At 43.8% G+C, this 21,856-nt stretch overlaps 1 protein-coding gene across 3 annotated transcripts in view; it reads left to right on the forward strand.

The window, feature by feature from the left end:
* BCAM (basal cell adhesion molecule (Lutheran blood group)) overlaps positions 1–21,856 on the forward strand; it is an 80,918-nt gene that overhangs the window by 37,910 nt on the left and 21,152 nt on the right. For all 3 annotated transcript variants that reach the window (XM_070764933.1, XM_070764935.1, XM_070764936.1), the window contains exons 2-7: positions 10,298–10,425; positions 11,398–11,611; positions 13,944–14,014; positions 15,203–15,299; positions 16,613–16,795; positions 19,990–20,114. In XM_070764933.1, coding sequence (XP_070621034.1) covers positions 10,298–10,425; positions 11,398–11,611; positions 13,944–14,014; positions 15,203–15,299; positions 16,613–16,795; positions 19,990–20,114 — 818 coding nt within the window. The remainder of the gene's footprint in view (positions 1–10,297; positions 10,426–11,397; positions 11,612–13,943; positions 14,015–15,202; positions 15,300–16,612; positions 16,796–19,989; positions 20,115–21,856) is intronic.

The raw sequence follows: 21,856 nt of genomic DNA on the forward strand, positions 1-21,856 counted from the left end.
AACCAACTCCCCCCAGAAATTAGAATTGCCCCCACCCTTCTTGCCTTTCGTAAGCTACTTAAAACCCACCTCTGCCGCCAGGCATGGGGGAATTGAGATCCTCTTTCCCCCTAGGCCAGGGGTAGGGAACGTTGGCTCTTCTATGACATGAGGACTTCAACTCCCAGAAGTCCTGAGCTAGCATGATTGGCTCAGGAATTCTGGGAGTTGAAGTCCATAAGTCATAGAAGAGCCAACGTTCCCTACCCCTGCCCTAGGCCTTTACAATTTTATGCATGGTATGTCTGTATGTATGTTTGGTTTTTTATATTAATGGGTTTTTAATCATTTTTAGTATTGGATTATTATTGTACGCTGTCTTATTATTGCTGTTAGCCTCCCCGAGTCTCCGGAGAGGGGCGGCATACAAATCCAATAAATAATAATAATAATAAATAATATAATAACAATAACAACAACAACAACAATAATAATATATTTAGATGGTCTATAACCAGTAAGTGGAGGGGGGGGAACCCTTCAAATAACAGATCTTGGCTCTAGATTTGGCCTTGACGGTTTCAGATGGCTCATATGGTTGCTGTTGCTTTCATTAAATTTATGAGCGCCATCCACACCCGCAGCCTGGGACTTTTAGACTGTCACATTAAGGAAAAACCTTAAAGCCGTCTAACCTGCAGCTGTTTATGCATAATTAACTTCATCTGCATGTCATTTAGATGCGCTACTTGGGGGGGCGGGGGTGGTGGTGGAAAGCTGGTGCCCAGAGACATATTGCATCCCATAATTGCAACATTTCCACCATCGCCTTTGTGCCTTTTCCATCTGAGGGTGGGGGTGTCGTGGAATAAGACCTACTCTTAAATGCTTGGAGAAGTCTCATTTAAGCCAGAAAGCCTTTCGGGCTGAAGGAGAAAGCTGGACGGTTTTGTTTGGAGTTAGTTTGCACAATATATCTTCATGTTGTGTCTTTGTTATTTATTTTTTTTGTTAATTTGTTCTTTGTTATACATATTGGTGGTATACAAAGATATAATATATGTTCTGTCTGGGTTCCCCCAGACCTCAACACCAACTGGAAAAAACAGCCAGACACTCTGGTAAAAGCCAAAAGTATTTTATAACTGGAAAAAATAAGCACAGAGGAAAACCTGTTCTTCCCAACAGACAGGCTATAATACGTTACAGCAGGGTCCTGATGTCCAGACAATACAGCAAGTTTCTTGCTGGCACCCCCCCCCCAAGGTTTCAATAGTCAAAGGCACAAACCAGGATTCCAAGACGCCAAAGTTCACAGCCAGGTCCCACGACTCTCAAAGATAAAACTCCACAAGCCAGGAAGGGTGGGTCTGCCTTTTAGCCTTTCCCAAGAGCACCACATCCAAACCCAGCTGTTGCCACTTTAATGCTGAAAGTACTTAGCCAATTGATTCCGTCTCTGAGTAGCTCTTCGTTGTCGCAGATCAATTATGGCTTGTGCATTTTCCTCTAAGGAATCCAGGCTGCTTGCTGGGGAGAGCTCCCCCTGGTGGGACTCTGACTGTCCTCCCTCTTCTTCAGCCTGGGATTCCTCCTCCTTGTCTGTCTGCACCTCCTGTTCCTCAGCCTCTCCCTCTGAGCTGGAAACCGACAGAAGGTCAGCTGTTCCCTGAGGGGCCTCAGACGGAACCACAACAATATATAACATTTTAACACTCTGAAGACATTAGCAGAGGATTAACGAAAGCTTAGTTAATTTTAGTGGCTTTTAATAAATTTTAAAACGTTCCGGAAATCACAATGACTATTGCCTCTTCATTTATAGATATAATATTTATATACTGTACATCAGGGGTCCTCAAACTTGGCAACTTTAAGACTTGTGGACTTCAACTTCCAGAATTCTCTAGCCAGCTATGCTTGCTGAAGAATTATGGGAGTTGAAGTCCACAAGTCTTAACGTTGCCAAGTTTGAAGACCTCTGCTGTACATGATACTAGTAAGAGAGAAACATTAGGAAAGGGGACGGAAGGCACTCTGCTGCACGTATGCACGCCCCTTGCTGACCTCTTAGGAATCGGGAGAGGTCAACAGTGGATAATTTAAGGGTAAAGTTTTGGGGGTTAGGGGATAATACTACAGAGTCTGGTAGTGAGTTCCATGCATCAAATACTCGGTTACCAAAGTCATAACAGGAAAGTGAACACAAGAACAAGGGGACACAATCTGAAGTTAGTTGGGGGAAAGATCAAAGGCAACATGAGAAAGTATTATTTTACTGAAAGAGTAGTAGATCCTTGGAACAAACTTCCAGCAAGACGTGGTTGATAAATCCACAGTAACCGAATTTAAACATGCCTGGGATAAACATATATCCATCCTAAGATAAAATACAGGAAATAGTAAAAGGGCAGACTAGATGGACCATGGGGTCTTTTTGTGCCGTCAGTCTTCTATGTTTCTATGTTTCTATATTTCCTACAGTCGAGTTCAGAGCGGAGGGTGGGGACAGTCCTAATCTCTGGGGGAGTTTATTCCAGAGGACCGGGGCCGCCACAGAGAAGACGCTTCCCCTGGGTCCTTCCAGACGACATTGCTTCGTCGACGGGACCCGGAGAAGGCCCACTCTGTGGGACCTAATCGGTCGTTGGGATTCATGCGGTAGAAGGCGGTCTTAGAGCATTTTTTTTCTTTTCTCAAGCACAACAGCTCTTAAGATATGTGGCCATCAACTCCCAGAATTCCCCTGGCTTTAAGGCATCATTGTTTTTTTTGCATTCAGAGTTGGGTGTTTTTTTTCCCCATTCCGCATGTCTTAACCTGCAAAGAGGCCAAAAGTGTTTGTTCTTTCTCAATTCCTCCTTTTACTCAATTTTCCTCTTCTGCCGAGAACTTTGGGTTCTTTTCCACACTGTTTTAAGGTTGCAAGTGGGGTGTTTTTTTTTGCCCTTTGTCGTAATTAACTTCCTATGGTTCTTGAAATCTCATCAACCCGGAATATTGCAAGCATCGTAAATATTAGTCAGTTTACTCCTTGTCAGAATTTTGCTCACGGGCAAAAGAGGTAAAAGGAGGAGAAATATGATTGAGGGAACCCATTTGATAATAAGAGAAAAGGAGGCAGCATTAGATAAATACGCGACGCATACTTAAATGTAAATTAGAATAGGTTTGAAATGGAATTTAGGACAAGAAAATGATTATTGTAATTTTTAAAAATGAAGAAAAATGTTGCTTTTTAGATTAAAATTAGTTATTGAAATTTTATTTCATCTTTTTTTATATACTCCTTTAAGTTTTTTTTCTTTTTTGGGACAGACGGAATAATTAGTGATGAATTGAAATATGAATTAGGATGTTTTATTTTAATTTTCATATAAGACGTTTTATAAAAATATTGTTTGGCATTGAGGGTATAAGGGTTGTTCTGTATGCATGTTGTTAAGTTGGAGAAAAAAATAAAAACTTACCCTGCAAAAATATATATTTTTTTGATCATGGAGATGCTGCAAAGGTCATAAGTCACATTTTACAGGGCCGTCGTAACTTTGAACTGTCTCTAAAAGAACCGTTGCAACTCAAAAACTACTTGTAAATATACTGCTCAAAAAAATAAAGGGAACACTCAAAGAACTGAACGAATGAAATAGATGTGAATGGATGAAATATTCTCACTGAACACTTTGTTCTGTACAAAGTTGAATGTGCACAACAGCAGGGGAAATTGATTGTCCATCAGTGTTGCTTCCTAAGTGGACAGTTGGATTTCACAGATGTTTGATTTACTTGGAGTTATATTGTGTTGTTTATTTTTTTGAGCAGTGTATAAATAAATAGATGCTTACAGGGTGCCTGGACTGATGGAGAGCAGTTTAACTGATCACCTTGGAGGGGGGAAACCGGGACCGCCTTCTGACGCACGAATCCCAGCGACCGGTTAGGTCCCACAGAGTTGGCCTTCTCCGGGTCCCGTCTACTAAACAATGTCGTTTGGCGGGACCCAGGAGAAGAGCCTCCTCTGTGGCGGCCCGGACCCTCTGGAACCAGCTCCCCCCGGAGATCAGGACTGCCCCCACCCTCCTTGTCTTTCGTAAAGTTCTTAAGACCCATCTCTGCTGTCAGGCATGGGGGGACTGAGACATCTCCCCCGGGCCTATACAGTTTATACATGGAATGTTTGTGTGTGTGTTTGCTTTTAATAATGGGTTTTTTAGTGTTTTTTAAATTATTAGATTTGTTCTTACATTGTTCTTGTTATTGCTGTGAGCCGCCCCGAGGCTACGGAGAGGGGCGGCATAGAAATCTAATAAATAATAATAAATAATAATAATAATAATAATAATGTTATGTTGTGAACCGCCCTGCTTCTTCGGAGAGGGGCGGCATACAAATCTAATAAATTATTATTGTTGTTGTTGTTGTTGTTGTTGTTGTTATTATTATTATTATTATTATTATTATTATTATTATTATTATTTTGGGCAGTAAAGGGTTCAAAAACCCGTTGCTACTGGTTCGCGCAATGGCAGAAGCGTCCCGGGAGGATGGGCGAAGCCTCCCACTACCGCTGCTACCAGTTTTCAGAACTGGACTGAATTGGGAGCAACCCACCGCTGTTTTTGGGTCAGGATTAGGATCAAAACATGAGGATTTTTATAGAAGGGAGAGCTGAGAACATGCCCACGACGGATACCCGCCCCAAATGTTCTGCCTACAAGAGTTTATCTATCTCAAACACAGGATGTCAGAACACAAACTAAAATTCTCTGCAAAGGAGCCGTTTTTAGCCGCAACCTTGAACGCTTTGCCCTTCCTCTCTCTGAGTCAAAACACAATGAGGTTTCTCAATCCCAGCCACTGGTGGACTTCAGTTCCCAGAATTCCCCAGCCAACACTGACTGAGGAATTCTGGGAGTTGAAGTCCACCCATCTTAAAACATGCTGACTGAGGAATTCTGGGAGTTGAAGTCCACCTATCTTAAAACACACTGACTGAGGAATTCTGGGAGTTGAAGTCCACCCATCTTAAAACATGCTGACTGAGGAATTCTGGGAGTTGAAGTCCATCCATCTTAAAACACGCTGACTGAGGAATTCTGGGAGTTGAAGTCCACCCATCTTAAAACACGCTGACTGAGGAATTCTGGGAGTTGAAGTCCACCCATCTTAAAAGACACTGACTGAGGAATTCTGGGAGTTGAAGTCCACACATCTTAAAAGACGCTGACTGAGGAATTCTGGGAGTTGAAGTCCACCCGTCTTAAAACACACTGACTGAGGAATTCTGGGAGTCGAAGTCCATTCGAAATAGCTGAAGTGGACATGAACACACTCTTTGCAACACATAGAAAGAAAGTCTTAGGGATGGGAAGACTTGCGTCTAAAATCTTTCACCGGACATCTCAGCCGCTTAACACCTCTCTGCCGCAGGGCCTCTTGGAGTATTAAAACTCAGGGGTGGCTCCGATGTGAGTAATGCTGGGAAGAAAGATATTTTAATTCGGCCTCCTTGGCCTTTTAGGGCTGGTTGGTTTCAATGCCGTTCTCTCTTCTCACTTTCCTTCCGAGGTTTTGGGATCGTTGGGTGGGAAGTTGAGTAAGTCTGCTGATGTTTTAATCCAGGGGTGGGGAAGGGTGGGTCTTTTATGACTCGTGAACTTCAACTCCCAGAATTCCTGAGCCATCCCCCCTCCTTGCCTCCATCCACCCCTCCCTCACTGACCTTTCTTCAACCCTCCCCCCATTTGTTCCTTCCTTCCATCCTCCTCCCTCTCTTCGTCCCTTCCTTCATCCCCTCAACTTCCTTCCTTCCCTCCCTCTCTCTTTCTTCCTTCCACCTTCCTTCCTTTCTTTTTTCCTTCCTTCCCTCCCTCAATCCCTCCTCCATCCCTTTTCCTTTCTTTTTCTTTTTTTCTTTTTAATTTGGTCTTTCTCTCTCTCTCTCTCTTTCTTTCTTCTCTCTTTCTTTAACTATCTTTCTCCCTCCCTCCCTCCCATTCTCCACCTCCTTCCTTTCTTCTTTCCCTCCTCCACCCCTTTTTTCTTCCTTCCTTCCCTTCCTCCCTCCTTCTCCTTCCTTCCTTCTTTCCTTCCCTTCCTCCCTCCTTCTCCTTCCTTCCTTTCTTCTTTCCTTCCCTCCCTCCCACCTTCTCTCCACCTCTTTTTTCCTTTCTTTTTATTTATTTATTTATTTATTTATTTATTATTTGGATTTGTATGCCGCCCCTCTCCTTCCCTCCCTTCTTTCTTTCTTTCTCCTCTCTTTCTTTCTTCTTTGTTTTTCTTCCTCCCCTCTTTCTTTCCTTCCCTATCTTTCTCCCTCGCCCCCTCCCTCTTTCCTCTCCCCTCTCTCTCTCTCCCCCTCCCCAACTTTCCCTCCACTTTGCCAGCTGGTTCCCTGGCTCTGAGCACTTTCTGGGCACCTTGCCTTTTGAGAACCCCCCTTCCTGCTATCCAACTGGGAGATGAAAGCAGCCCCTCCTCCAGCCCCCCCAGCCCCCCCCCCCCCAGCCCTCCCCTCCCAATTTGGAGGGATTTATCTGGGAACAAAGCCCTCAGTGCCAGCCTGGAATCTCAAGCAGCTGCTACTTGCTCGGGCTGCTGCGGGGGCCTTTCATATCCTGGATCTCTCCCCCCCCCTTTCGCCCCCCACCACCACCGAGGCAAAGAGCTGCTTTCTTTCTCTCCTGCCCCCCTTCCCGCCCCTCCATCCCAGCACATATTTATTCAAGATGGCCTGAAGAGGGGCCAGGAGCCTATAATAAGTGCCTGACGTTGTATATAGGGAGAAAGGGGGGAAGGATGTTGGCTGGGGCTGGAGTGAATTTGCTGCAAACACTGACCACATCCAGAAGGGAAAAGGGACAGAGGTTTCTTTCTCTTGTGGTTTGGAGGCCTCCTGGATCATACGCTCTGCTCTCCAAAGGCGCTTTGGGAAGGCTGGTCACTGGGCAGAAGTCTGGCTACTTGCACAGTCAGGAAGGGGGGATTGTCATAGAATGGCAAAACAAGGCCGTTCGGCCGTCACGTTGGTTTGGATGCAATTTTTAGCTTGGCTAAAATTAAGACCTCCTTTCCTTTTCGAGCGCTTAAAAGTGAAAACTGGCGTTGGCTGAATTTCTGTCTCTGTCTGTCTGTCTCTCATCTATCAATCATCTCTCTCCCTCTATCCATCTGTCTGTCTGTCTGTCTCTCTCTCTCTCTCTCTAACAATCATCTCTCTCTCTCCCTCTATCTCTCTATCTATTTCTCTATCTATCAATCATCTCTCTCTCTCATCTATCAATCATTTCTCCCTCTATCTATCTGTCTGTCTGTCTGTCTATCTCTCTCTTTCTCTAATCTATCATCTATCATCTATCATCTCTCTCTTTCCCTCTATGTCTCTCTATTATCTATCAATCATCTCTCTCTCTCCCTCTATCTATCTGTCTGTCTGTCTGTCTCTCTAACAATCATCTCTTTCTCCCCCCTCTCTCTCATCTATCAATCATTTCTCTCTCATCTATCAATCATTTCTCTCTCCCTCTATCTATCTGTCTGTCTGTCTGTCTCTCTCTAATCTATCATCTATCAATCATCTCTCTCTCTCTTTCCCTTTATCTATCTCTCTATCATCTATCAATCATCTCTCTCCCTCTATCTATCTGTCTGTCTGTCTGTCTGTCTCTCTCTCTCTCCCTCTCTCTCTCTCATCTATCAATCATCTCTTTCTCTCTCTCTCATCTATCAATCATTGGATGAATGGATGATGCTGCAGATAGATAGATAGATAGATAGATAGATAGATAGATGGAAGAAAGAAAGAAAGAAAGAAAGAAAGAAAGAAAGAAAGAAAAGACAATGGATAAGCGGTTGGTTGGATGGATGGCAGATGGATGGATGATAGAGGAATGGCTGGATGGATCGATGGATGGATAATGGAAGATAGGTAGACAGACAGACACTACATCCTATTGCAAGCAGCTGGTCCTCTTGAGGTGCATAGAGCTCTGGTCTTATTGACAAACATGGCCAAGGGATCAGGCTAGATTTTGGTGAGAACCTAGCGATCCTTCTGTGTTGGATCCAGCAGTTTGTAAGAGAAGGTGAAAAGATTTCTCCAAAGGGCCAAACTTTATCTAAACAGGTCATCTGCACCAGGCCGCAAGTAGTAGACCTACCAACTAGCCATGGAGTAACTGCATGGGATTGCAATTCATGTGATAACTTCATTTTTACTTAATAAAACTTTGTCCTGCTCCCCCCCTGCGCTCTCATTTTCTGACATTCTGCAAACCCGAGCAGTGGCTACCGCCGGGCGCAGCCCCAAATTTTGGCTCCGCTTGATCTGTGCCAGCTGAAAAAATCTTTTCAGGGTTTCGGCGGCGCGCGGAACGGCCTTCTGAATGGAGAGCCCCACATTGCAAAGGATGTGGCTTCCGGTTGCAGAGGGAATGCGGCATTAAATGATGTGCATTTTCCATTTAAAGAGCACCGGGGTTCTTGAACTGCAGCAGAGTTAATAGATATTTTTAGCAAGGCTGAAGGAAAGGAAGTGGATGTTACTCTGCAGCTAGAAAATTTGGAAGGCAAAACGGGGGCAGTTTGTACGTTTGGGAGCGAGTTGGCTGCGAGTCCAAAAGTTTTCTTTTTTTTTCCTTTTTAAAAGGAAAAATGGTCAGTCTTGCCGTCTCTGTGAAGAATGACAAACTTCACAGTGACATAGGGGAAGGTCTGGTAGGGAAGGTTTGCCTATTTGCCGATGACTCTAAAGTGTGCAATAGGGTTGATATTCCTGGAGGGGTCTGTAATATGGTAAATGATTTAGCTTTACTAGATAAATGGTCAAAGCAATGGGAACTGCATTTTAATGTTTCCAAATGTAAAATAATGCACTTGGGGAAAAGGAATCCTCAATCTGAGTATTGCATTGGCAGTTCTGTGGTAGCAAAAACTTCAGAAGAAAAGGATTTAGGGGTAGTGATTTCTGACAGTCTCAAAATGGGTGAGCAGTGCAGTCAGGCGGTAGGGAAAGCAAGTAGGATGCTTGGCTGCATAGCTAGAGGTATCACAAGCAGGAAGAGGGAGATTATGATCCTGCTATATAGAATGCTGGTGAGACCACATTTGGAATACTGTGTTCAGTTCTGGAGACCTCACCTACAAAAAGATATTGACAAAATTGAACGGGTCCAAAGACGGGCTACAAGAATGGTGGAAGGTCTTGAGCATAAAACGTATCAGGAAAGACTTCATGGACTCAATCTGTATAGTCTGGAGGACAGAAGGAAAAGGGGGGGACATGATCGAAACATTTAAATATGTTAAAGGGTTCAATAAGGTCCAGGAGGGAAGTGTTTTTAATAGGAAAGTGAACACAAGAACAAGGGGACACAATCTGAAGGTAGTTGGGGGAAAGATCAAAAGCAACGTGAGAAAATATTATTTCACTGAAAGAGTGGTAGATTCTTGGAACGAACTTCCAGCAGACGTGGTTGGTAAATCCACAGTAACTGAGTTTAAACATGCCTGGGATAAACATAGATCCATCCTAAGATAAAATACAGAAAATAGTATAAGGGCAGACTAGACTAGATGGACCATGAGGTCTTTTTCTGCCGTCAATCTTCTATGTTTCTATGTTTCTATATAGGAATAAAAGAAAGGTATAGGAGAGCAATAGGACAGGGGACGAAAGGCACTCTAGTGCACTTGTACTCGCCCCTTACTGACCTCTTAGGAATTCTACACACATACATGCAATATCATATACCTTCAGTCTTCAATGCAATACAATACTGTATAATACATCAATCACCAAACATAATCTTTAAAAATTCTTAATTCATCTGTTTACTTTGAGCAATGCTTCTAGACAGTGAAGGACTGCAAATATTTTTTACTATCACACTGTGGGTGTGGCTTATTTTATGGGTGTGGCTTGCTGGCCATGTGACCAGGTGGGAGTGGCTTGATGATCATGTGATCGAAGGGGTGGCTTAAAGGTCATGTGACTGGCTTAAAGGTGGCCAACTTGACGTCACTTACATCAAGGGTTAGGGTTAGGGTGCCTGGCCTCTCCTCGCCTCAAAGAGATACAATTTCCCTCTCTATTTACTATTACCGAGCACCCAAAATATACTCTTTAATTCTATGTATATATGCCAAGTGTGTACATACATATTACACACGGGCACACAAAAATATACATTATCTACTATATAAAATGTATGTGTATGTACAAGAGTCACACGGATTTTCTTGACCAATCTAGGATCTTCTGAGATCTTTGGATCCTTGTTGACTCCTTCTGATGAGCCTTTCTCCTCTTCTACAGGATGCCGGGCGACGGTCCAGGTGTCTATGGCAGCCGAGATGGAGGTGGTTATGGGTGAGCAGGTGCCCATCGTCTGCCCTTACACAACCGCGAAAGAGCAGGATTACCTCCTGATAGAATGGTTTACGGTGAGTATGGTGGAGTTCGCCACGGAGAAAGAGGGCACAGTTTGGGGATCACGGATGAAATCGATTGATTGATTGGATTTCTATGCTGCCCCTCTCCGAAGACTTGGGGCAGCTTACAACATATAATAAAAAACAATAAAGTACAATGGCTGTTCTGTCGGGCTCTCTGGTAGACTCCTCCCAAAAATTCACAGGTACAAATTTCAGACACACACACGTTTGAAAATTCAAAACAATGTTCTTTATAACGACAATTCACTTAAACCAAGCCCTCTTTTTGTATAGCAAAGAGCCCTCGTCTCCAAACAAACTGGTAATTTGTACAAGTCCCTTATCAGTTCTGTGATACTTAGCTTGCAGCTGTGAGGCAATTCACAGTCCTTCTTCTTTCACAAAGTGAAACACACTTTGCTCTGGTTTAGTTTCAAAGCGGGGGAAAATCAGCACACAAAAGTCAAAGTCAGCAATGCAGGCACGAAACACAATGATCAGATAATCCTCCACAATGGCCAAACCCACAGGCTGCTCTTTATAGCAGCCTCACTAATGACCACAGCCCCACCCAACCACAGGTGGCCTCATTTTCTTTGATAATAATCTCTCAGTTGTTGTCAGTTGTTGTTGCCTATGCATCACTCTCCGCATGCGTGGCTGTATCATTAACTCTTGTTCTGAATCCAAGGAGGAGCTAGATAATTGATCTCCTTCTGAGCTGTCTGCCCCACTCTCCTCCTCCCTGTCACTCATGTCTTCTTGGTCAGAGGAGCCTTCATCGGCAGATTCCACCGGGGGCAAAACAGGCCTGCAGCATGTGGATGTCTCCCCCACATCCGCAGTCCTTGGGGCAGGAGCTGGGCCAGAGCTGACCACAACAGCCCATGACCGCTCGGGCTTTGCACCCGCAAATCCACCTCCGCTTTCTCTAAGGGTGGGAGTGCGTAAATATTGTCGTAAATATTGTCGAACTTCCAGATGGACAAGAATGGGGGACAGCAGCGTGTGGCCTACAACGAGAAGGGCAAAGTAGGCATGGACAGAGGGACGGAGTACACGAGCCGAGCCTTCATGGATGCCAACAACAGCCTGGTCATTGCTGGCATCGACGTGAACGATGAAAGATTCTTCTCTTGCCAAGTGACGAGCGGTTCCGCAAGTGAGACTGGGAGGACCCAACTCAAGGTCTTCGGTACGAGTATTTATATTTACTGCTTATATCCTTCCGTTATTATTGTTCCTCAATAATTCAAGGTGGTAAGCGTTTAATATTCCTTTTTCCTGCTTCCCCCCCGCCCCCACAACCACAACTCTGTGAGATGGGTTGAACAGAGAGAATGGAATTGGCCCAAAGTCATCCAACTGGCCCAAGGCAGAACTAGAACTCCCTGTCTCCTGGGGATTGGTTCAAAGTCTCCCGTCTGGCTGTAGAGCCTAAGGTAGAACTAGAATTCACAGTCTCCTGGTGGGTAGACTAAAATTCAGGTAGAACTAGAATTCACAGTCTCCCATCTGGCTTTGGAGCCTAAGGTAGAACTAGAATTCCCAGTCTCTTCGTGGGTAGACTAAAATTCAGGTAGAACTAGAATTCACAGTCTCCTGGTGGCTAGACTAAAATTCAGGTAGAACTAGAATTCACAGTCTCCTGGTGGCTAGACTAAAATTCAGGTAGAACTAGAATTCAAAGTCTCCCATCTGGCTTTTGAGCCTAAGGTAGAACTAGAATTCACAGTCTCCCATCTGGCTTTTGAGCCTAAGGTAGAGCTAGAATTCACAGTCTCCTGGTGGGTAGACTAAAATTCAGGTAGAACTAGAATTCACAGTCTCCTGGTGGGTAGACTAAAATTCAGGTAGAGCTAGAATTCAAAGTCTCCCCTCTGGCTGTTGAGCCTAAGATAGAACTAGAATTCACAGTCTCCTGGTAATTTGGCCCAAAGTTACCCATCCTCCATTCATACCTAAGATGGGACTACAACTCACTGTCTCCTGGGGATTGGTTCAAAGTCTCCCATCTGGCTTTTGAGCCCAAGGTAGAACTAGAATTCACAGTCTCCCATCTGGCTTTTGAGCCTAAGGTAGAACTAGAATTCACAGTCTCCTGGTAGGTAGCCTAAAATTCAGGTAGAACTAGAATTCAAAGTCTCCCATCTGGCTGTTGTAGAACTAGAATTCACAGTCTCCTGGTAATTTGGCCCAAAGTTACCCATCCTCCATTCATACCTAAGATGGGACTACAACTCACTGTCTCCTTCCTTTGCTTTTCCTCCCTGATGGGGATTTTGAGAGACGCTTAAAAAACCCAGCAGGTGCAAACAGAAGCAGCTGTGTTTGCCTGACACCTCCATTGCTGACAAAGGGAAAGCACTCCATCATTTCCCCTTCTTTGATAAAACAGCAGACCGGCGGAACTTAAGTTCCTGAAATCCTGCTCAGGGATTGGAAGGTTTGTTTTGCAATTTGGTCTTGTGAGTATAGGTCGGTCTCAGGGCCTGGGCCGCTTTAAGATGAGTGGACTTCAACTCCCAGAATTCCCCAGCCTGTCGGTCCTTCCTTCCTCCCTTCCTTCCTTCATTCTGCCCCCTACACAGCCAAGCGACTTACAATTCTAAACTTGTAAAACAATTAGTCATTAGTCATTTAAAAAGACATTACAACAATAAAAACCTTCCCCTTCCTTCCTTCGCTCCCTCGCTCCCTCCTCTTTCTTTCTCTCTCCCTCCCTCTCCCTCCCTCTCTCTCTCTCTCTTTCTTTCCCTCCTTCCCACCCTCCCTCCCTCCCTCCTAACACAGCCAAATGACTTACAATTCTAAACTTGTAAAACAATTAGTCATTAGTCATTTAAAAAGACATTACAACAATAAAAACCTTCCCCTTCCTTCCTTCGCTCCCTCGCTCCCTCCTCTTTCTTTCTTTCTCTCTCCCTCCCTCTCCCTCCCTCTCTCTCTCTCTCTTTCCCTCCTTCCCACCCTCCCTCCCTCCCTCCTAACACAGCCAAATGACTTACAATTCTAAACTTGTAAAACAATTAGTCACTAGTCATTTAAAAAGACATTACAACAATAAAAACCTTCCCCTTCCTTCCTTCGCTCCCTCGCTCCCTCCTCTTTCTTTCTTTCTCTCTCCCTCCCTCTCCCTCCCTCTCTCTCTCTCTTTCTTTCCCTCCTTCCCACCCTCCCTCCCTCCCTCCTAACACAGCCAAATGACTTACAATTCTAAACTTGTAAAACAATTAAAGCCATTATTTAAAAAAACAACAACCCTCAAACAATAAATAACAAACATCCACAGAACAAAACAACTACAAACCGCAGCAGTGGTGATTAATCAGCACAGAGTGAAGCTAAGTCACAGGGGACCCTTAGCACTAAACCATCCTGCTTTGCAATAGAGGTTCTGGTTGCTGTTTTGGTCTTAAGTGGAGGAATATCTGTATCTTAAAGGAGGAAGCGATTTAGCCATCTCTGGACGCTGTAGCTGTTGCGTTTTTTACATACTCTTTGTCTCTGTCTGATTGTCTCTGTAGATCCCCCCGAACCCCCTGAGCTTACGCCGAACTCCAGGACTCTCTCTGTGATGGCTGATAGTGCTTCAGAGGTGGGTTTCTCTCTCTCTAAATGCAAGGAGGTCGTTTACAGTAGCCCTTGCCTCACTTCGGACTGTCCGGAGTTATAACAACACTGAAAAATGTGCCTTACGACTGTATTTTACACTTAACAGCCTTTGTGGTACCCCCAAGGTTATATGATCCAAATGGCAACTGGTTTGTATTCAGGGGTGGGTTCTAACCAGTGATGGGCTGCCGAGGTTTTTACTGCCGTGCTGTGGGCGTGGCTAATTTTTTGGGTGTGGCTTGATGGTCATTTATTTATTTATCTATCTATCTATCTATCTATCTATCTATCTATCTATCTATCTATCTATCTATCTATTTATTAGATTTGTATGCCGCCCCTTTCCGTAGACTCGGGGCGGCTCACAACACAATAAAAACAGTTTATAACAAATCTAATAATTTACAATTTAAAATATTAAAAAAAACCCATTATTAAACAGACATACACACAAGCATACCATACATAAATTGTATAGGCCCGGGGGAGATGTCTCAGTTCCCCCATGCCTGACGACAAAGGTGGGTTTTAAGGAGTTTGCGAAAGGCGAGGAGGGTAGGGGCAGTTCTAATCTCTGGGGGGAGCTGGTTCCAGAGAGTTGGGGCCGCCACAGAGAAGGCTCTTCCCCTGGGGCCCGCCAACCGACATTGTTTAGTTGACGGGACCCGGAGAAGGCCCACTCTGTGGGACCTAATCGGTCGCTGGGATTCGTGCGGCAGAAGGCGGTCTCGGAGATATTCTGCTCCAGTGCCATGAAGGGCTTTAAAGGTCATAACCAACACTTTGAATTGTGACCAGAAGTTGATCGGCAACCAATGCAGACTGCGGAATGTTGGTGAAACATGGGCATACCTAGGTAGGCCCATGATTGCTCTCGCAGCTGCATTCTGCACGATCTGAAGTTTCCGAACACTTTTCAAAGGTAGCCCCATGTAGAGAGCATTACAGTAGTCGAACCTCGAGGTGATGAGGGCATGAGTGACTGTGAGCAGTGAGTCCCGGTCCAAATGAGACTGGGTAGGAGTGGCTTGCCGGCCATGCGACCAGGTGGGAGTGACTTAACAATCATGTGACCAGCGGTAGCTTAAAGGTCATGTGACTAGGTGGGAGTGACTTACCGACCAAGATAAGTTTTCAAATAGGTGCTTGGACTCTTTTTGTCCACCCTCAGATCGCCACCTGCGTGGGCAAAAACGGCTACCCTGCGCCAACCATCAGCTGGTACAAAGACGGGCAGCTTCTGAACATTACCACCGAACGCAACAAAGGTAAAGAAGCCGTTTCTTTCTTTGTGGATGGAACGTAAGGAGGGACAGGCAGGTATTCCCCCAGAGGCTTCTCGGATTGACAGATTGACATAAAGAGACACGTTTTAAACTTGGACGTTTGGACAATTTTGTGCAATAGGAAAAATTGCAGAGAGAGAAGAAGAAGGAGGGAGGGAGAAGGGGAAAAGAGATAGATAGATAGATAGATAGATAGATAGATAGATAGATAGATAGATAGAGAGATGGAGGGACAGACATAAATGAATGGAGGGTTGGAAAGAAAGAAAGAAGGAAAGAAAGAAAGATACTGTGTAGATAGATAGATAGATAGATAGATAGGATAGAAAGATAGATGATAGATAATGGATGGATGGATGGATGGATGGATGGATGGATAGATAGATAGATAGGATAGAAAGATAGATGATAGATAATGGATGGATGGATAGATAGATAGATAGATGATAGGTAGGTAGGTAGGTAGATAGATAGATAGATGATAGGTAGGTAGATAGATAGATAGATAGATAGATAGATAGATAGATAGAAAGAAAGAAGATGGATAGTTGGATGGATGTTAAATAGATTGATGAATGGATAAATAAATGGATGACAAATGATAGAATGGATAAAGACAGACAGATAAAGATAGATTAAAATATAAAATAATAAGATAAGAGATATAAGATTAGATAGACAAGATAGACAAATTAAATTAGATAGATTAGATAGCTAAATTAGAAATGTAGATAAATATATAGATACATAGATATGGATATGATAGATAGGTAAATAAGATAGAGAGATAGAGAGGGGGGAGGGATAGATAGATAGATAGATGATAGAGATAGATAGATAGATAGATAGATAGATAGATAGATAGATAGATAGATAGATAGATAGATAGATAGATGGATTAGACAGACAGACGTTTTCAGGAAATCAGACTGGGGCTGTGGAGAAAATAATTGCAAGGATTTATTTTATTTCTTTGAATGAGGAACATCTACTCTTCTAAAGAAATTGTCCCGTGCTCTAATACTTTCAACCTCAACAATTTGGTTTGTGTGGACTTCCAACTCTCAGAATTCCCCAGGTTGAGAAACACCCCGCTAATACAATGAGAGAGGGGACAACCCCCCCCCCCCAATACACACACTCTACTTGTGTGACCTTGGAATACACAATTGCAGCTGCCCACTTGGGTTTTGTTTTCCCAACACAATTCCTGCCTGGAGCCCACAGAGGGAGGAAGGGGACATAACTTTCTCTGTTGCCAAGCTCAATTTTGTCGTGTTGTCTTTCCTGCCCAGAACTCTACGAGGTGGTGAGGACGGTGAAAGAAGCCTCGGGACTCTTCTCCAGATCCAGCACGCTCTACATGCGCCCCAAGAAAGCCGATAAAAACTCCGTTTTCCAGTGCAAAGTCAGCTACAAGATGCCCTACGGGGACGTCGGCGTGGGGGAATCGCCACCCTTCAACCTCAGCTTGCACTGTAAGTGGGGCGGTTGGGTTGGGGGGTCCCTTGCCTTTGTTTCTCCTGTACTTCCCGATGCCCCCCAAAAGCTTTCTACTTCAGCTAACCACTAGCTGTGGTTCAGCAGTTCAAATCTCATCACTGACTGAAGGTTGACACAGCCTCCCATCCTTCCAAGGTGGGTCAAATGAGGACCCAGATTGTTGGGGACAAGAGGCTGACTTTGTAAACCACTTAGAGAGGTCTGTAAAAGCACTATGATGCGGTATATGCATGTAGGTCTAAGTGCTATTGCTATATTCTTTCCTTCCTCCCTTCATTCCTACTTTCCTTCCTTTCTACTTTCCTTCCTTCCTTCTTTCCTTCCTTCCTTCCATCCTTCCTTCCTTCCTTCTTTCCTTCCTTCTTTCCTTCTTTCCTTCTTTCCTTCCTTCCTTCCCTCCCTCCCTCCCTCCTTCCTTCCTTCCTTTATTCCTCCCTCCCTCCTTCCTTCCTTCCTTCTGATTATATCTATCTCTTCTTCCCTCCCTCCAATCCCTCTAATCTTGTAGTCCATCTATCCATCTATCCTCCCTCCCTCCTTTCTATGGTATGCAATGGTTAGAAGGCAGTATTGCAGGCTAATTATGCTCACTGCCAGCAGTTCAAATCCTGACCAACTCAAGGTTGACTCAGCCTTCCATCCTTCCCAGGTGGGTCAAGTGAGGCCACAGATTCTTCTTTGTGGCAGCCCCTGATTAGATCTCAGTCCATTTACTGATCACAGTCCATTTAATGACAGTGGATTTGGGGAAGGTTGTCTGCAAACTTGGCAATTTAAAGACTTGTGGACTTCAACTCCCAGAATTCCCATGGCTAGCTGAGGAATTCTGGGTGTTGAAGGCCACAAAGTTTAAAAGTTGTTAGGTTTGGAGATCCCTGGCCTAAGCTACAAAATGCTCTTCTTTCTGTATCTTTTTGTCCAGCAATTTCCTAATTCTTTATATCTATCTATCTATCTATCTATCTATCTATCTATCTATCTATCTATCTATCTATCTATCTATTTGGTTAGTTAATTAATTAATTAGTTAGTTAGTTAGTTAGTTAGTTAGTCCAATACAGAATAATACACAATGAAGGTTATAGAGGATATAGTAGAGAAGAAATATGAGATATAGGAGAGACTATAGAACAAGGGACGGAAGGCACTCTAGTGCACTTATGCACGCCCTTTACTGACCTCTTAGGAATCTAGAGAGGTCAACCATGGATAGTCTAAGAGTAAAATGTTGGGGGTTAGGAGATGATACTACAGAGTCCGGTAATGAGTTCCACGCTTCGACAACCCGATTACTAAAGTCGTATTTTTTGGTTAATATTAAGCTTGGATCTGTTGTGTGCTCTTGTGTTGTTGTGGTTGAAGCTGAAGTAGTCGTTGACAGGCAGGACGTTGCAGCATAAGATCTTGTGGGCAATACTTAGATCGTGTTTAAGGCGTCGTAGTTCTAGGCTTTCAAGAGCCAAGTAAGGGAGTTCTGTTTCAAGTGGAGGAATGAAGGGCTCTTCTGGTGAAGTATCGTTGGATATTTTCGAGAGTGTTAATAACAACAAATAAAACTTCTCCCTTGTAGTAGGCAAGTTCAGCCTGGTTAAAGCCCCCCAGAGGTGAGGGCCTCAGCCCCCAGAAATTCTTAGCCATGGATCTTCTGCTAGGAATTCTTGGAATTGAAATGCACACACACAAACACACACAAACACACACATACCTGAGAGAATGCCCAAGTTGGCGAAAAGCAGAGCCATAACATACGTGACTTTTGATTTTGCAGTTGCTATTTTGTTATTTTTTTCTCCTTTTTCTTTGTCCTTATCTGTTTTCTTTTCAAGGACCGGATTCTTTGTGGCTGATTTAAATGTTTGCTTTCGTGGGGATGAAAGTAGAAACGAGCAAAGATGTTTGATAAAACCAGACGCGTCAGCAAACTTTTCATTTCCTGAGGACTTGTTGATTAACTTGATGTGTTATTTTTGCTGCCGTTGTTTCAGCTGTCCTGCAAGCTGTTGTTGTTGTTGTTTTAATTTCAGCTGATGGCTAACGCGTTGTGAAGGGTCGTTTAGGTTTTTTTTAAAGTGTGATGCAGGTAGTCCTCGACTTACGACCACAAATGAGCCCAAAATTTATGTTGCTAAGTGAAAAATTCGTTAAATGAACTCTGCCCCATTTATGACTTTTTTTTACTACAAGAGAGAAGAGAGGAAGAGAGAGGGAGATAGATAGATAGATAGATAGATAGATAGATAGAAAGGGACAGAGGAAGGGAAGGAGAGAGGGAGAGAGAGGGAGAGGGAGAGAGAGGAAGTGAGAGAGATATCTATCTGAGAGGGAGGGAAGTAGAGAGAGAGAGAGGGAGGGGAGTAGAGAGAGGGAGAGGGAGGGAGGAAGAGAGAGGGAGATAGATAGATAGATAGATAGATAGACAGATAGATAGATAGATGGAGTGAGGAAAGGAGATAGAGGGAGATAGATAGATAGATAGATAGATAGATAGATAGATAGATGGAGTGAGGAAAGGAGGTAGAGGGAGATAGATAGATAGATAGATAGATAGAGGGAGTGAGGAAAGGAGGGAGAGGGAGGTAGATAGATAGATAGATAGATAGATAGATAGATAGATGGAGTGAGGAAAGGAGGGAGAGGGAGATAGATAGATAGATAGATAGATAGATAGATAGGGAAGTAGAGAGAGGGAGGGAGAGAGATAGAGAAGGAGGGAAGTAGAGAGAGGGAGAGGGAGGGAGAGAGGGGGGAAACCTAGACCTAGTTTAGCCACCAAAATTGAGACTGGCTACTTGGTGATTAAGTGAAGCAGTCACTAAACGAATCAGCATCTGTCTTTTTGATCTTCCTTCCTCTCTCCTTCAAAGGCTGGCTGGCGAATTCTGGGAGTTGGAGTCCCTCCGTCTTTAAAGTGGGTAGAGATAGAGAAATATTGCTTTACAGGTCTGCAAAAAAATGGTCCATTTGTAGATTCTTTGCAGAGTTACTTTTTCATACTTTCTGGTTGTCAGGGCAAACAGTCGTTAAACAAGTCAGTTTCTTACTGAGTTACCACCTGTATCCTGACGTTTGCAATCATCAATAATAACCTTTTGCACGAATAATTCCTGGAACACTCAGTTTTCGCTGCTGCGCCTGACTAATCCTTTTTTCTTACTTTTTCCCACTGCAGATTATACGGAGAACGTGCAGTTTATGTTGGATTCGCCGAAAGTCATCAAAGAAGGAGACGACGTGGAGTTGCGATGCCAGGGCGACGGGTTCCCCCCACCCGAATATTCATTCTTCAAAGTGCTGGTACTGTTTGGTCCGGTGCTAGTTGCCATATTTTTCAGAGTACAGTGGTGCCTCTACCTAAGAATTATTATTATTATTTTATTATTATTTATTAGATTTGTATGCCTCCCCTCTCCGCAGACTGGGGACGGCTTACAACAATGCTAAAAACAATATATAATGACAAATCTAATAGTTAGAATCTAAAATAACAATAATACATTTAAAAAGTCTAAAAAACAAGAAACCCCAACATATATATAAAAAACATACATACAGTCATATCATACACAAAGAACTACATAGGCAGGGGGAGATGTTTCAGTTCCCCCACGCCTGACGACAGAGGTGGGTTTTGAGGAGTTTACGAAAGGCAAGGAGGGTGGGGGCAGCTCCAACCTCTGGAGGGAGCTGACTCCAGAGGGCCGGAGCCGCCACAGAGAAGGCTCTTCCTCCGGGTCCCACCAAACGACATTGTCCAGTTGACGGGACCCAGAGGAGACCAACTCCGTGGGACCCAACCGGCCGCTGGGACCCGTGCGGCAGAAGGCGGTCTCGCAGATACCGTGGTCTGGCGCCATGAAGAGTTCCACAGGTGACGACCAATACCCTGAACCGTGACCGGAAACCGATCGGCAACCAATGCAGACTGCTGTGTGTTGGAGTAACATGGGCATATTTTGGAATGCCTCTTACTTGCAAACTTTTCTAAAAAAAAAAATTATTTTTTTTTAAATTGGTTTATTTACTAAATTAACAACAAAGAAAAAATACTTAAAACGTGCCCAACACCAATAAAAACCCCACCACCATTTAGGGGGTTAAATTATTTGCAATAAGTTTCAATTTCTTCCTTAGCTCCGGTTTACATTTCTTTACATACAAAAAGTGATTGGAATTTATTTTTCACATTGTCGTCATCAATTCTACTTAAGATATAATTTTTCACCTTATTCCATCGTGCCATCAGCTTCTCCAATTTATTTTCATCATAGTTATTTAATCTTATTTCCATAATTTCGAAGTGGATGTGGTCCACCACGTACCAGTACCAATTCTGGATTGTCCATTTATTGCTATCTTTCCACCCTAATACCACTACTGCTTGAGCGCTTTCCAAAGCTGCTGTTTTGATTTCTTTAAATTCTCGTAATTCCCCATATTTAACTAGTATTGCTAATTCTTTTGTGATTATCCAATTAATGTTTAGCATGTTATTTATTTCATTCTGTACTTCCTTCCAAAATGTTTGAACTTCAACACATTCCCAGAGCAGATGCATAAAAACTCCTTTTATTTGGCAACCATGCCAGCAATTTCCTTTCCCTTTCCTCTGGAAGTGTGCTAGTTTTACTGGCGTGAAATACTACCATTTATGTAAAATTTTCCTTCTCATCTCTCTAATTCTTGTATTCTTTATCTTATGTATATTTTCTACTACTTCTTCCATCTCACTTTCATTAATCCGTAATTCATTAAGTGATGTGCCGGTGTCTGGAGGCTGTTGGGGCCTGGATGGGTGCCAAAAGACTCAAACTCAACCCTGATAAGACGGAGTGGCTGTGGGTTTTGCCTCTCAAGGACAATCCCACCTGTCCGTCCATCACCCTGGTGGGGAGAATTATTGACCCGCTCAGAGAGGGTCCGCAACTTGGGCATCCTCCTCGATCCACAGCTCACATTAGAGAACCATCTTTCAGCTGTGGCGAGGGGGCGTTTGCCCAGGTTCGGCTGGTGCACCAGTTGCGGCCCTATTTGGACCG

Source organism: Erythrolamprus reginae, chromosome 11, assembly GCF_031021105.1.
Source record: "Erythrolamprus reginae isolate rEryReg1 chromosome 11, rEryReg1.hap1, whole genome shotgun sequence".
Lineage (NCBI taxonomy): Eukaryota > Metazoa > Chordata > Lepidosauria > Squamata > Dipsadidae > Erythrolamprus > Erythrolamprus reginae.